This window comes from Polyodon spathula, chromosome 1 (assembly GCF_017654505.1).
Source record: "Polyodon spathula isolate WHYD16114869_AA chromosome 1, ASM1765450v1, whole genome shotgun sequence".
NCBI lineage: Eukaryota > Metazoa > Chordata > Actinopteri > Acipenseriformes > Polyodontidae > Polyodon > Polyodon spathula.
In genome coordinates, this window is record NC_054534.1 from 53812652 (window position 1) to 53830363 (window position 17712).

General features: G+C 38.1%; 1 protein-coding gene across 1 annotated transcript; it reads left to right on the forward strand.

The window, feature by feature from the left end:
* The first annotated feature begins 330 nt into the window (after nt 1-330).
* On the forward strand, nt 331-13455 carry LOC121321477 (probetacellulin-like). Its single transcript, XM_041260483.1, has 6 exons — nt 331-713; nt 3494-3595; nt 11308-11425; nt 11645-11791; nt 12854-12908; nt 13366-13455. Exons 1-6 carry the CDS (start codon nt 662-664, stop codon nt 13453-13455), a joined length of 564 nt encoding a protein of 187 aa, XP_041116417.1. The 5' UTR covers nt 331-661.
* The last annotated feature ends 4257 nt before the right edge of the window (nt 13456-17712 follow it).

The window sequence follows — 17712 nt, forward strand, 5'->3', positions numbered from 1 at the left end:
TTCTTAAAAACTCATAAGCATGAACAACAAAAAATGTATATGAAATGCACTTTATACTAAAACAAAAATATTGTGTGCAGGGTATGTGCAAAATAATTCATGTCAATGTTATCTCATTGTTGTAGTTAAACCTCCTCAATGATACGTTTTGTATTTTATTGATTAATTTATTTCCCTTTTTGACGACTAAAGTTGTTTATTACAATATGTGAATTCAAGCAACCGGCTGAGACAGAGCCAGATCACATAGCAAGTTGGTAGTTTAGATACATCCCCTAATCTTGGACAGAGTTTAGAGATGATCCCTGGCGACCAATTTTCAGGTCGGTGGTAGATGTGAGGGGTACTAGAATGACGTCAGTAAAAAGTAGGCTTTTTTTCTCCTCTGTGCGGCTTGCAAAAGTAAAACCGTGTTTTAAAAGTTTGAAAAGTTACTTGATGCGAATCGTCTTAAGTTCCAAGACAGGTCTGAAGCAAAACGTTCTATCCTTGTGATACAGAGCTTGTCGAGTCATACAAAGGTGAAACGCTGCAGTTTTCAAAAGTTTATGCGTCTATTTCTGGAGTTTGAATGTGAAAATTGATGAGCAGAAGAGTCTTACGCATCTAGAAATTAAATAACTCAAGACAACATTTTGTGTGTTCACCGGAATTCTACGACATGGGAGTCCTACTATTAAGTATTTGCAAACTGGTGCTGGCAATAGTAACAGGTAAGTTACAGTAACTCTGAATGTCACATGAGCAATACATTTAACTTTTAATTTAATAGATATTGTTGAAGATGTGTAATTAACTAAGTACCAGGAACCCTGTTTTGTCATTTAGTTGTATCGTACCGACACTTTTTCTGTGCAAACTGGACATTAGCCACCTGTCCGGTATGAATTGATTTGTTTTTGTCCACTTTCTAACCGGAATGAGAGATCCTTTGATCTAATTACAACAGTAGATATGCTAGGAAATGGTCTGGCTTACCTTGTTTGTTTTCTTTACTATTGTAGCTGACTTTTAAAAGCAATTCGCTGTAGATGTTGGCTTTTTTAAAACTACTAACTTAGTTTGAATGAAAAATGAATGAAAACGAGAACAGATTAATGCACATTGTATGCATATTTCCGATTCAGTGCTATAAGCTGCAATTATTGACTTGTAAGCAAGTGGTACATTTATAAATAAACTGTGTAGAAAAGTGTCTGGTACACCATTAGCCTATTTAATTAAAACCATTGACACAAATGTGACATTTTTAAGCATCTGTATTTTAAATAAAATGCGAAAGGTTCATAGTTCATAGTTCATATCTTGTTATTCAACAAGTACTGTATTTTCAACTGCATAACAACTACTGGAGTTGACTGTTTCACCACAGCTGAGTTGTCTTGCTTACAATATATCTTGGTATAACTGAAAAGATAATAATTTTCTCCAAAAAATATGCAAGCAAGGTGTTTTACACAAGTGTAGTGATACAAAGGGGCAAGTCTGAAATTTTTTCAAAAATATACTGATTCACAAAAGAAACACAGCACTCAGGTCTAATGGATTTTACAAATATTTTAAATAGATATCAAGACAAAATCGCAGCAAATGTGAGCAAAAGTACAGATCAAAGGATCATAAGTTTTCAGTATGAAACATGACACACTGTCAAAATGAAAACATTACAAACAGAGTATGGGGTTTGACCTCCCTTAGCATTAATACAATCCTAGCAGTGTTGATGCAGACACCTGATCAGCCTCTGGATAGACTGCTGTGGGATGTTCTGCTGCTCTTCATGTGCAGCTTGCAGCCAAGTGGTGAAGGTTGGCTGGTCGCGGTTGTCTCTTGTGGAAGGCACTGGCGATTTGGTCCCACAGATGTTCTATTGGACTCAGGTCAGGAGAAAAAGCTGGCCATGGCAAGACCTCAACATTGTTTTCTTCAAGTTGTGCAATTGTAATTCTAGCACAGTGTGGTCTTGAGTCTTCTCGATTGGCTTGCAGGAATGGGAAAACTGTTGCGTCAAAGACTTTTTCAATGTATCGCTGAGCAGTAAGGTTGCCCATAATCTGCACCAAAGGCGTTCTTGTGTTAAAGGAGATTCCTCCCCACATCATCACACTTCCACCGCACCACTGGTTGGCTTGAACAATGCAGCAGTCAGCATAACGTTCACCACGACGTCTCCTCACACATTGTCTTCCGTCATGTCTGTCAAGTGCAAAACGGCATTAATCTGTGAATAAAACACTCCACCACTCTCTCTGCCACCACCTCAGATTTTCTCTAGCCCACAGAATATGGTGATTTTGTCTCTCAACTATCAACATGTTACCCTTGAACGGCCTCCGAGTATGCAAATCATTTTCATGCAGACAGCGAGCTACAGTCATTCTGCTGATGCACAGGTTATTTCTTCCTGGAATTTCTCGTGCCGTAGCAACTAGTCTGTAAACTATTATGCAGATGGATCAGATGGAAGTGACGGTCCTGGGCCGGTGTGGTGATCCTCTGCCTTCCAGGACGTGGCCTGTCCCTCACAGAGCCGGTTTCCAGGTTTCTCTGCACTAGTCTGCTGATTGTTGAAGCAGAACATCTTATTCTCCGGGCAGCCTCTGTCACAGACAGGCCGCCTTCAATCACGCCGATAGCAACCAGGCGATCTTCATTACTCAAGCAGGCCATGGTTGTATCTTTCGCTGTTCTTGGGTTAATTAAAACCATGACTTTTTAAATGGCTATTACTGTAAAATAGGATTTTGTTAGCGGCAGCTTAATTTCGCTAATGGCCTTCAAGGTCCATTTTTGATTCAATAAATGTTTGCACTTCTTTTTCTTTGAATATACAGCACATGTGTGACTAATATATTTCACAACACATTAATTTTGCAGATTTTTTATGAATGTGAAATTAAAAAAAAAATTCTTGCTCACGAAATTCTTGTTTTACACTATACAGATTCTTAATCAACTCATTTTGGGAATTGACTTGAATTAGCTCAATCAAGTCACCTGCTGTTTTTATGAAATCACACAACTTGAGCTCAGTATTTTGTTATCCCAAGCAACAGTACTACTCAAACAATCAACAAACCGATCTGCGCACTATTTAAAATGTAAATAACATTATGTGCCCATTGAGCTATTGATATATAACTGTTGCGTTTTCATTGTGTATCAGTATATGTGTAAAATGTATCAATGTGGGGGTGTGCTCAGAAAGTGGCAATGTACCATAGTTATTGTCACCTGAAATCTGCCTGGGTGATGAAGACATTCTTGAACACAAGTTATTGATACTTATCAGAATCAGGAAGTCTGTATGTCACTTTTTTTTTTTTTAAACTTTCAATGGATGCAGATCATAGTGATTTACTTTGTCCTGATATGTTTTAAAATGTACAGCCCTAGTAATGGTAGACAGTGTCGCTCTATAGTTGCATTGTTACACATTTACACATTTAATAATGCTGTTTTTTTCATGTAACTATGCTCTGCTTGTGTTAAGGTTTAAGCTTGTGCAAATATGCACATGCTGACTGGAATGCAACTAGAGAATCAGAAACTGATGCTGTGCTCTGCAACAACTTGGAAGATGGCAATTGCACAGGTAAATATGGTTATGTTTATCAAATAAATATTGATTGTTAATCAAATAAGTAATTTGTTTCTTTTACTGGATAGTGTGTGATGGTGATGACAATGGATGTACTTCTTTGTCCATTTGCTGGATAATAGAAACACAAGTCAACCGAAAACAAATCTATTACTCACACTACCTAGATTAGTGACGCTCAATTAGAGGTATCCATGGGCCGTTATCAGAATTACATGACAATACGTGGGCCATTTGCACAGAAGGGGGCCAAAAAATGATTGAAAAACTTAACAGAATGTAGAGAACTGCAAAACAAATGTCATTAATATGCAAAATAATGCTATTTTCTTAACTGAGATCAAATCCAGTATTTACCAGTTTCGCTGGCAATCTGTAATGGGAGAGGTCATCTCTTCAATCTCTGGCAAGCTTTGTGAAGGATGGTTTGTAGGAAGTTAAGGCAAGGTCGTGCACTGATGGAGATGCGCATCTGTAAGCCAGTTATGGTGATTAATTTTTATAATATTCATAGTTAAAAAAACCTGATTCACATATAGGTTGATCCGAATATTGTTAATATAAAGATGGCTAGATTCTGGCTATTGTGAAACTGGTCAGTGTAATGAGACTAGAAATCACACAGTCCCACTTTCCTGCATTATTTCTAATTGAAGGGCGGCTTCAGTAGAACCAAGAATTTGCTTTGCTTTAGAAGAGCAAGGTCCATCAGCAGAGAAGAAAAATGGATTGAAATAAATAAAAATACATTCTTTGGAATTTAAGTTGTCCAAGATTATTATTGAACTCTTACATCATTTGCATTGAGGTTTCATCTGTAGCAACAGCATGCAATGTGACATAATGCAACATATTTGCTGAAATTAAATCTGTCTGAAAGATTTCAAGGCTCCTCTAAACCACACACACCTTTTCAGGCATATCCTTGACAGTGCTTTCACGTCTTTACAGCTTCAGGTTGCGAGAATACAGGGGACCAGTAATATCACAGAGAAAATCTACTTGTGACAGAAATGCAGCTTCATTCATAAATTTCAGCAAATGTTGAGCCTTGCTGGTGTTCTGATTTGAAAGAATGTCAATTGTCTTGTTTTGAACTGCACAGGATCTTTGTAGTGCTGACCCCCTGCTTAACCAGACAGCGTACATTGGTATTCAGTATAAGTTCATAATGTTCAGCTGAAACTTTGTGTATAAGTGTTCTAAAAGGCAATATTGTAGCCTGAAAAATTGGTAAGTCTGAGATTTACCAATTTCATCAGAAATTCCGTTGTTGTTTTTTTTTTTTTTTCAGTTCTTCTGACAACTTGTGCAGGCTTTTTAATCAAGGGTGTATTGCTAACAAATGGGAAGCAAAACTTTTCTCTTTCCCTGTCATGGACGGAGCTTCGTTGGCAACAATCACATTTATTTTCCACATTGTCTAATCCGTGCTGATCATAAAAGCCTTTTACTTATTCAAAAATGACCTCTCCCATGGTGTAGGTTTGTAATACTGTTAAACACAGAAATGAAGTCCATGAAGTTTTGACCATAAAATCTAACAAACGGCATAATTTATCACGCCAGTGTTGACAGAGAATCCTCACTGATAACCTCCACTCTTTGCATTACTGTGGAATCTGGTAATGGAACTTGCTTCACATGTTCTGGCAAACACCTCGCCTAGTATTTCCAACATGCACTCCATGTTTGGAATTCATGGAAGATTTTTTTTCTTTTTAGCTGGTACCCATATTAACCAGAGGGAAGCCACTGTTGCTTTTTATGTTGTGTGAATTGCATTTGAAGTCTGATCTGAAAAGTTTGTTTTGTCATGCCTTGCAACACTGCCAGGAGGATAGGCCACAATAAAATTACTGTCCTTGGTTTCAAAGTGATGCGATGGCATAAAAAAACAGAAATCAGCCATCCAGTTTGGATTAAGTGAATGGTTTTCGCTGTCCATTTTACGGGGTTTACTCCCGATTGCAGCCATTTTCCTCATCCAAATTTAGAAAGTGGCTGGTGTTTTAGATTGAACTTTGCAATACAGCAAGTGCTGAATAATGTGTGAGCATACCATCCAATAGCACTGTAGCCTTCCAGTAAAATCAAGATGGGAGGAGCGTGGTAGTGTGATCTATTTACTTTATTTATTTATTTACGTATTTATTATATTTATTTTTTGCACTCTTAGACCAGACATGGATTTAACATACCTAATTGAATAAATCAATTATAAAAGGTGAGCTTGCGGGCCACTAGGGTAGTCTTGGGCCAGCAATTGAGTACCACTTTGTATTAAAAATGTAATTGTCTAATTGTTAAAAATATTGAATTGATCCAGATACAATGTGGACAACAGCAATAGTAGTGATATCTGACCAAGACATTGCACTATACCAGAACAGACTATAACATTTCACTATACCAGAACACACCATAACATTTCACTATACCAAAACAGCCAATAAAGCCATCAGCTGTACACATGAATCTGCTGTACAGAAAGGATATAGTGGGGAGGCCTATATTTGTATGTAACACTTACATTTTTTGCAGAATTGAAAAGTCTTATTGATTAAAAAATAATAATAATTTGAAAATATATCTTGAAATGTATCATCTTATATTCAGATAAACCTCAGACTACAGAAGCAGGTGGTTGATTCTGGACAAGGCTCTCTGTGACGCTGGTATCCGCATCTTTTATGCACACATTATAATATCTTTCATTTAATAGTAATATCTTTATTTTTATATAGTACCTTTGTAACAGAAATATAATGAACCTCAGTTGTAAATCTCTCTTCTGACCTGTGAGGGTGCTAAGCAGTGAAAGTAGGGTCCTTTGGATGGGCTGGCCTGACAGTCCTTTCCCAGGGTCAGGAAGTCGGTCAGTCTGGAAGAAGGTGAAATTCCATTGCAAGAATGTACTGACCTGGAAGGGAAATGACGTAGGAACTGCAGATTGTAGAGACAGCTGCACCCATTTACCAAGGGATCACGCGTGATGGCATAAAAGGGGCCGGAGAATCACAATCTACTCCTTTGTTTGTTTTTTGTGTTAAAGACTAGAGGGACCATGAGAGACCCAGAGAAACCTATGTTTAAAGAATATTCGTGAGTGTTTTGTTTGTTTGGGTCTGTTAGTAATTGTCTGTGTTTATAAACCACCAGACGGCTAACACTTATCTGGAGCTGTCGCCTTGGGCCAGCACAAAGCCGGATCAACACTTCACCACAGCCACTATAAATAATTTTTATCACCACAAGCACTACTGCACGCACCCGTACTGGTGACCGTGGCAAATATTATTGTATTATCCCTGTTTTGTTCTCCATGCTTTACACATTGATGTGTGTAGCCAGAATCAGTATGTACATTATTTTGATTAGAAAAGAACACTTGGCAAAATACAAATCGATAAGGGGAGTAATGTTAGTGTGTCATAAGTACCATGTCTAGTCTAGACTACTAGTGGCATTTATGGTGTCAAAACTACAACAGCACTCCTACATTTGGTAAGAAGTGTGTTCAATAGCCAATACAAGACTAACCTTTTATAAAGGTGTCTAATGTCTGAGAGTCTGTGTATAGCTTAACTATGTTAGTTCCTCTGTTGAGACATTTTAAATTTGTTTTACAAACCCCCAAATAAAGTTTTTTTTTTTTTTTTTTTGGAAGATCACACATCTCTGTTTAGTGGTTCTCAGTCAATAATAAAAAGTACGAGTAAGACAGTGACTTCCTTCTTGAGTGCATAATATCTGCTTTATGCGAAACCCAGACGGACACTTCTGGTTCACACTCTGGAAAGAAGGGAAACTGAAGGATATAGGAGCTACTGTACAGTATATCTACGGGCATACAGGGTATAACATGTAGAGTATTCTGATGAAAACTAACTGTGATTCCTAGAATGTAATTGCAGTATGCTCTGTAGACCTTGAGGATCAAACCAGGGGGTACACAGGATGAGTAAAATGAGAAAAAAAAAAAAAGAAAGTAAAATACATTTTTGAATAGCAACTAAAAGTTAACAGTCTGACTATACTTTAAAAAATGATCATTCACCTGTGCGAATGCGTGATTTTGACTGAGCAGATTTCATATCTGATATTAGGTTCGGCTGTATTTTATTAACAGCAATAGTAAACCCAGATTATCCTGTGTATTGTTTCAAGTCAAAAATGTATATATTTCTTACGTGCAAAAGAAAAGTCATGGAAGAAAACAGAGTCTACAGCCTGTTACCTAATTAACCTTTTGTCACCAATTATTGTTAATAGCTGAGGGTCCATGATTACTTTAACTATAGGTAGCATAGGCACAAGTTTGTCATTCGTGAATGTAAGGGAGCAGAAATTGGCAAAATAAGCTCAGTTAAGCAAAGAAAAAAGTCTGTAATTACTTTAAGAAATGAAGGTCAATCTTTAAGACAAATCGCAAGAATTTTGCAAGAGTGTGTAACTGCTGTGGCCAAGACCATCAAACGATTTGAAGAAACTGGCACTCATGTGGACCGAACAAGGTCAGGCAGGCCAAGGGTGACCTCAGAATCGGAGAACAAGTTAATTCGAGTCACAAGTCTGCGAAACCGGCGATTAACTGCCTCTGAAATACAAGCTCGGCTAAATGCTACTAAAAGTACAGATGTTTCATGATCAACTGTTCAGAGGAGATTGCGTGTAGCTGGCCTAACTGGAAAAACTGCTGCAAAGAAACCATTGTTAAGAGTGCAGAATAAGAGGAAGAGACTTGCCTGGGCCAAAAACACAGAAACTGGATGTTTGAGGAGTGGAAGCCGGTCTTATGGACCGATGAGTTAAAATTTGAAATATTTGAGTCCAACCGCCGAGTATTTGTAAGATGCAAAGAGGGTAACCGCATGAGTTCTGCATGTGTGGTTCCCACTGTCAAGCATGGAGGAGGCAGTGTCATGGTCTGAGGTTGCTTTGCTGGTGACAGAGCTGGTGATCTTTACCAAGTCCATGGCAAGCTCAACCAGCATGGCTATCATAGCATACTTAAGAGGCATGCCATTCCATCAGGATTATGGCTAGTTGGGCAGTCCTTCATTCTTCAGCAAGATAATGACCCGAAACACACCTCAAAGTTCTGCAAGAACTATCTGGTGAAGAAGGAAAGTGAAGGACAACTCAATCAAATGACCTGGCCTGCCCAGTCTCCAGACCTCAATCCCGTATAACTTGTATGGGACGAACTGGACAGAAGAGTCAAAGCAAAGCTACCCACAAGTGTCCTACATCTCTGGGAATTGCTGCAGAAGAGCTGGGAAGACATGTCTGGTGATTTCCTGCTGAAACTTGTTAACCGAATGCCTCATGTTTGTAAGGCTGTTGTTAAGGTAAAGGGTGGCTATTTTTTGGAATCCAAGATTTAGAGACAATTTTCAATTTTCTTGAACGTACCGTGAAAAAGTATTTGCCCCGTCTGCATTTTTGCATATTTTTCACACTGAATTTGGTCAGATCTTTTTGTGGGTTGTAGTAGTATATAGAGGGAGTCTGAAAAAATGACACCAAAGTTTGGTGCTGCTTTCATTTGTTTGGTGTGCAAGGTAATCAAACATGCAATCTTCAGGTATGATAAAGTCATTACCCCCCCTAGTTAACTCAACCCAATTAAAGGAATAATTAGGGTCAGTTATTTGAATACTATGGTTAACAATCAGGCCTGATTTAGGCCAGCCCTGCCCAGTACAAATCTGACTAACTTTGGCCCTTATCATCAGAGTGAAGTTGTCAGCACACAAGTTCTAGAGGCACATCATACCACGATCAAAAGAAATACCTGAAGACTGCCGGAAAAAATTTGTTGATGCCTATCAGTCTGAAAAGGGTTACAAAGCCATTCCTAAGGCTCTGGGGCTCCACCAGACCACAGTCAAAGCCATATTGTCCAAATGGAGAAAGTTTGGGACAATAGTGAATCTTCCCAGGAGTGGCCGTCCTGCCAAAAAAATCTCTCTACGAGCAAGGAGTAAAATCATCCAGGAAGTCACAAAGAACCCTAGAACAACATTTAGCAATCTGCAGGCCTCTCTCGCCTTGGCTAAGGTCAGTGTTCATGACTCCACCATCAGAAACACACTGGGCAAAAATAGGATTCATGGCAGAGTAGCAAGGCGGAAACCACTGCTCACAAAGAAGAACATGAATGCTCCTCTCAGGTTTGCCAAAAAGTACCTGGATGATCTTCAAGAGTTCTGGAACAATGTTCTATGGACAGATGAGTCAAAAGTGGAACTTTTTGGCCAACATGGGCCCTGTTATGTCTGGCGATAACCAAACACTGCATTCCACAGTAAGAACCTCACGCCAACGGTCAAGCATGGTGGTGGTAGTGTCATGATTTGGAGATGCTTTGCTGCATCAGGACCTGGGTGACTTGCCATCATTGAAGAACCATGAATTCTGCTCTGTATCAGAGAATTCTACAGGAGAATGTCAGGCCATCCATCCGAGCTGAAGCTGAAGCGCAGCTGGGTCATGCAGCAAGACAGTGATCCGAAACAAACAAGCAAGCCTACATCAGAATGGTTGAAGAACAAGGAAATTAAAGTTTTGGAATGGCCTATTCAAAGTCCAGGCCTAAACCCCATTAAGATGTTGTGGCAGGACTGAAATGAGCAGTTTATGCTCTCAAACCCTCAAATGTCACTGAGTTGAAGCAGTTCTGCATGAAGGAGTCTGCAGTCTGTCAGCACTGTAATAGACTGATCAATAACTACAGGAAGTGTTTGGTTGCAGTTATTGCTGCTAAAGGTGGTGTAACCAGTTATTGAGTCTAAGGGGGCGATTACTTTTTCGGAGGCATTGGGTGTTGCATAACTTTCTTTAATAAATAACTATCAAAATGTTGTGTTATTTGTTCACTCAGGGTCCCTTTTATCTAACATTAGATTTTGGTTGAAGATCTGATAACATTGTCAAAAATATGTAAAATCAGAAATCAGAGAGTAATCAAATACTTTTTCATGGTGCTGTGTGTGTGTGGTCCAATATAAATCCTCTAAGTAACCCACTTTCGTATAAAAAGCAGCACACCGTTTTAATTTGTACAGCGAAGGGTAATTGCTTCTCATCAGCTTAGGTCTCCAATTAATTTAAGGAGTCTTTCCTCTCCTTTCTCAAATGCACAAACCCGCTGCATTGAAAGAATCCATTCCCAACAACAACATAGAAGGCTTGTTGCTAGGGAGCTGATGTCACTGCCTTGTGACTAGTGCATTGCTGCCACACGTGAACACCTTGTTGGCTAAAATAAAAACAGCTTCAGCAAGTATATATTTAATTTGCTTTGTGTTATTGTGCAATACGTGTGTATATGATAACAGTACAATATTAATGCTTTGTTTTTAATTGTTTTATATATTGTTGTTTCTGATGTGCAGTATGAAATAAAATGAACAGTAATTCTAAGTGCCTGTGTATAGTGCAGCTACAGTAAGGCATGTGCAGTTAGACAATAAAAATTGGGAGCCAACTCCAGGACAGCGATATATCTGAATCTGCAGTATAGCGAGGGGCGATATAACGAGGGGTGGGTTTATTCTGAAAAATATCAGAATTCTTATGTTTATGTAAATGCATGGATTGATCTCCTCTTTAGACTTTATGTCTGAGCTATTTGTTTCCTGTAATTTAATTCCACATCTTGTACTATAGTGTTTGAATCCCATTTCTTTTCATTCTAGAAGTCACTGAGCATGCAAAAAGAAGAGGGCACTTCTCTGTGTGTCCTAAAGAGTACCAACATTACTGCATCAAAGGGAAGTGCCGGTATGTGGTGGATGAGCAACAGGCAGCATGCATGTAAGTTTTTATTTACTTCTAAACTAATGATGAGTGAATAGCTTTGAGAATACAGCCCATATAATGTAGGCATCTAATGCTAGTTTATGCTTGTATATCATCATAAACTGGTTTGAAAGTCCCTCCTACTTAAAAGCCTGGCTAACCCTCAGTAATCAATTAACCCTTTTCATGCAATATAAGTAGTGCAACCTCATACTGTTTATTTATCCTTTGCAGATGTGAAAATGGTTATACTGGCTCCAGATGTGAATTACTGGATTTTTTCTACCAACGAGGTGACCGAAAGCAGATTATTATTGCCAGCCTGATTGCAGCAATGGTGCTCGTGATAATTCTTATAATATTCATTTGCATATGTGCACAGTAAGTATAATTTTACAGTATTCAATATTGTTTTAATGAAAATGTAGATTGTAAGTAATCTTAAGCAGAATTTGTGCAGACTGGTCCGTAAGGCATCATCCTACTCCTTGGTGGGGAATGGATAACCTCTGACCCTGTGAAACAGGTTCCACCCTCCACCTCCTACAACATGTAGCTTTGATACCTTGAAAAAGAAAACTAGACTTCTCAGAATGCAGGCCCAGGTACTGTATATCAGAGAACTGATTTTACTGATGTAATACTCAGTTAGGCAATTTTGGGTGAAGAATAAACATCAGTATTATAAAACAGGCGATTGATGTTTTTTTTTTTTTTCTTGCTAGTTTTCGTAGCTTTCGAATACTTTCAGAAAAACAATCTTTGCACTCCAAATAACTCAGTAGGTGTAATGAGGTAATATTTTACCTACAAAACCAGAGTAAAGTTGAACAGGTGCAAAAGTTATTGGTGCAACAAAACGTTACAACTTTTATACTGTGCACCTGTATACTTTTTGGTGTGTTAATGTCAAATTCCTCTGATAAATGGGTTTACCAACCCATAAATGTACATATGACATGTGATAAAGCAGGAACTGTAAATTATAGAAAATTGCAGACCATTAATCTAACAAAACAAGCATACAAACATGCTTTTTTGTGTGAGGCAGTCACTTGTTGCACGATCTGTACTTATTAGCTACCATTTTATAGTGCCAAATAAAATACCTCACACTGGATTGTCCAGATGATAAAAATGGAGATTAGGGAAGGAGGGAATGTTATAAATTTATGCAGCATTTTGGTAAGTGTTACAGGTGTTGATCAACCAATGTGGGTGTAGGGCCAAGATAGACAGCCAGGTTAGCACTGAATAGACTTAGAAAGTCTACTCGGTGCTTAAAGAAATACAAATTCAGAGGCACTGCAGGATTGCCTGAAATTTTCCTGATGAGGGATGATGATAAAAGATATTAATTTTAGATCTAAAAGTTGGTGTGATTCTTTTTCTGTGAAGATGAGAAAAATGAAAGAACTGCTTTTGTTTTCATTAATATTGCAGAAAGAGTGAAGCTTATTTAACACATAAAAGAGACAAAGGGGCTGAAAAAGATGTGGTATATATATATATATATATATATATATATATATATATATATATATATATATATAATATATTTTTTTTTTTTACTAGTGTCAAGGTCAAAATAAAATGTTACTGCGTGAGATGGAGAGGCTACCTAAGGGACAGGTAATTTGGGTTAGTGTCCGCTACATGTTATTTATTTAAATATCTGTAAAAAGAGATAACTTTTAAATGTTATCTGGTTAGCTTTAAATGCAATCTGTAAACATTTTAAGGGACTGTAGATGAGCAAACAAGTATATTTAAACACCTGTTACCTTGGTGTGTTTTATTGCACTATAACCTGCAATCTGATCAACTAGACTTCTGTGTCATTACTTGGGGGGCTGGGGGAGGTGCTGATTCAGAATCATAAGCACATGGCAAGTAAAAAAAAATGGGTTTCAGAAAACTTTTTCAGGGCTGCGACATCGATGATTTTCCACTAGAAACCTGCGGCAGACAGACAGCAGCCGCAGATCCTGTTTGAATATACCAGGGCGCTCATACTACTAGCTCGTCGTCGATATGGCAGATAAATCTGAAGGGGAAGAGTGTTTTGGGTCCGTTCAGTCCTCTTGATGTGAATACAGACTCAGGTGGTCAAACGTGTTTTTGGATTTAATCAGAAACAAATCTAAATTGATTTTATTAATCAGTTTTAACCTAAAGATATTTGAAAAAAAAAAAAAAAAAATTAACAGTGAATTTCAATGGTAAAACAAACAAACAAACAAAACACATATCTACTGTATTACTTCAATTTGTTGCTGTGGCGTTTATTTTAAATTGATCAAGATGACTGCTGACTTTAAACGACCGCGGCAATTATACGAGGGCAGCCTCTGTTAATAATACTATGCTTTACCAACGCTGCAGTATTTTATTTCATGATTTAAGGCATTTTAGAAGCGGTGCCGTGAGAGGCTCCAATCTGCAGCACTATACTCATATGTTTTGGGGGCGTGAATACAGGTCAGAGTTGGGAGGTCAGGGGAGTAATATACCAGCGAATCAGGAGTGTGTATTGGTTGCTATGGGGCGGGACAATAAGAGTAGAGAGAATGGTAGTTGAGTGTGATGCAGTTGTTTTTCTTAACGAAAAATATTACCTCTGAATATCGGTTTGATTTCTGTTAAAACTAAAATATATCCTACTCGGTTATTATTATTTTTTACTCACTGTAATTTATCTGCTTGTTACTATTACTCTGTAAGAGAAACCAAAACTAAATCTTCTCATAGATAGTAAGCCCATATATATATATATTATATATATATATATATATATATATATATATATATATATATATATATATATATAATTGTACAGGACTGAGTAAAATTCCAATTGAATAAAGAATAAAACAAATAAACCCCCTAGTAGATATCTTCGGCCAGCTTTCGGATAGCGCTTAGAGTGACCGGCAAAGCTCTAAGTTTAAGTTTTCATCATCCATGCTCATTACGAGGTAAACAGACAGCCCTTGTTTTATCCTCTGCTGTGTTGCACTGAACTCTGCTGGAAAAAAAGGGATGTGAAGGACTGCTGTGCTGTAAGTAGTTCATCTTGGGTTGTCTGTCGGGACGGTACCATAAAATACAATGTGCTTACTAAGGTGTGTGTACATTAGTTTGTATTACACGGTGGATTTGGGCTGCAGTCTCTTCAGGGGTGTCACGTGTATAGAGCCAGAGTTGCACGTTTCTTTCTAAAAATGTTTTAGCAGGGTAAAAAAAAATACCTTTACGTTTATTTATTGAGAGCGGCCTCTATTAAAAAGCTGATATTTGAGTGAGGTGTTAATTCGGGGCGACGTTAATTTGAAGTAATACGGTATTTTATAGCCATATTGTGAAATCAGGCATTTTGTAAAATGACTTTTTTTAGGAGCATCCAATTGCACTATTTGCCTGTTTTACTTAGTTATTTCGTGAAAAGCCATATTTAAACTATTTTGTTAAATGACTGCTGTTTAGGCATTCTATTGCACTATTTGACCAATTTAAAGGTTAATTAAGAGTGAAGAGAATCAGTCACTTTTGTGTTGGCATTGATTACATGAAATTTTCAGAATGCTTACAGCATTTCTTGTGGTTTATAATAAAATATGATTATAATGAGAGATTATAATCAGGGGTTCACACAACTTTTTATCATTATGTTTTCACATGAGTACCAGCAGAAATGGTTTGGTACTCGCCAAAATTAGGGGTCATTATCCAAGTCGCTGTCTAGCTCCACCTCCTTCTCCAACAGTTCAAACAATTGGGGTGTCAAGGTCTAAATTCTGGCACCAGTAGGCATATTTAATTTATTGTTGTTATTGTATGTGTGTATATATATACACCACCCACTCGATATATTGCGGGTGTCGAGGTCCAGTATAAATCCGCTAGATATCGAGGGCCGTGATATAGTGAGAGAGCCACAGAAAAACAAATAGGCTAACAAATAAATAATGTACAACCACACCCTCGTTTTATCGGGGGCATCAGACTTATAAATCCTCTACGCAACCTGATTTTTCTCATTTTCGTTCAAAAAGCAGCACACCGTTTTAATTCATACAGCGGAGGGTAATTGCTTCTCATCAACTTTTGTTTCCAATTAATTTAAAGTCTTCCTCTCCTTTCTCAAATGTCTATATTATTACACACACAGTACCTTGCAAAAGTATTCAGACCCTCTGACCAATTCTCTCATATTACCGAATTACAAATGGTACATTGAAATTTTGTTCTGTTCGATATTTTATTTTAAAATCACTTAAACTCAAAATCAATTATTGTAAGGTGACATTGGTTTTATGTTGGGAAATATTTTTAAGAAAAATAAAAAACTGAAATATCTTGCTTGCATAAGTATTCAACCCCCACACATTAATATTTGGTAGAGCCACCTTTCGCTGCAATAACAGCTTTAAGTCTTTTGGGGTAAGTATGTACCAGCTTTGCACACAGTGTCGGAGTGATTTTGGCCCATTCTTCTTGGCAGATTTGCTCCAGGTTGTTCAGGTTGGTTGGACGACGCTTGTGGACCGCAATTTTCAAATAGTGCCACAGATTCTCAATGGGATTGAGATCAGGACTTTGACTGGGCCACTGTAGGACATTCACCTTTTTGTTCTTGAGCCACTCCAATGTTGCTTTGGCCTTGTGCTTGGGATCATTGTCCTGCTGAAAGGTGAATTTCCTCCCAAGCTTCAGTTTTTTAGCAGACTGAAGCAGATTCTCTTGCAGTATTTTCCTGTATTTTGCTCCATCCATTCTTCCTTCAATTGTAACAAGATGCCCAGTCCCTGCTGATGAGAAGCATCCCCACAGCATGATGCTGCCACCACCATACTTCACTGTAGTGATGGTGTGTCTTGAGGCATGGGCAGTGTTAGGTTTGCGCCACACATAGCGCTTTGAGTTTTGGCCAAAAAGCTCTATCTTGGTCTCATCTGACCACAAAACCTTTTCCCACATTGCAGCTGGGTCACTCTCATGCTTTCTGGCAAACTCCAGACGTGCTTTCAGATGGTACTTTTTGAGTAACGGCTTCTTTCTTGCCACCCTCCCATACAGACCAGTGTTATGCAGAGCTCTTGATATGGTTGACTGGTGCACCATTACTCCCAGCTACTGAACTCTGTAGCTCCTTCAAAGTGATTGTTGGCCTCTCTGTGGCTTCTCTCACAAGTCTCCTTCTTGTTTGAGCGCTGAGTTTTGAGGGACGGCCTTTTCTTGGCAGTGCCTGGGTGGTGTGATGCAGCTTCTACTTCCTGATTATTGATCCAACTGTGCTCACTGGGATATCCAAACACTTGGATATTATTTTGTACCCTTCCCCTAATCTATGCATTTGTATTACTTTATCTCTTAACTTCTGTAGAATGCTCTTTGGTTTTCATTTTCCTTCAGATTCACAGCCTTACCAATGATCCTTCAACAGTGGGGTTTTTATCCAGAAAATGTGACAGCAACTTTAATGGTTCACAGGTGGAGGCCAATGGTAAGGTAATTGTGTCCTCGTTAGGGCAATTTCTTTCATCGGTGCAAACTGGGAGCTTCCACAGCACAGGGGTTGAATACTTATGCAAGCAATTTTTTCTTAAAAATATTTCCCAACATAAAACCAATGTCACCTTACAATAATTGATTCTGAGTTTCAGTGTTTAAAAATAAAATATCAAACAGAACGAAATTTCAGTGTACCATTTGTAATTCGGTAACACGAGATAATTGGTCAGGGGTCTGAATACTTTTGCAAGGCACTGTGTGTGTGTGTGTGTGTGTGTGTGTGTGTGTATGTGTGTGTGTGTATATATATATATATATATATATATATATATATATATATATAAAAACACACACACACACACACACACATTAGGACCCAGTAAAGATTACTAGTCGGAACAAACTCCAGGTTGATTCAATAAACCAATTAATTATGTTTAAAAGGATGTGAGTGTGTGTGTTCCAGTGTGGGTAATGGTAGGAGTTTGGTTGGGAGAGTTGGAGAGCAAGCTGAGTATTGTGGAAACGAGACAATGAACTATTGGAAAGGTATTTGGGATTATGATTTGGTTTTGGTGACAAGGTAACAGGCTTAGCCTGCCTTGTTATTAATTCAGGAAACATTTGTTTAGTTAGGGTCCGAGATCGGGTTAGGTTTTGTTTTGTTTATTTTCTTTCTGATGTACATAATAAACACACGCTACGGCATTTCCTGGCATTCTGTGTCTAAAAGTGTTCATTTGGAGAAGAAAAACGTGTGACCAGAGGGCAATCCGTCACTATATATA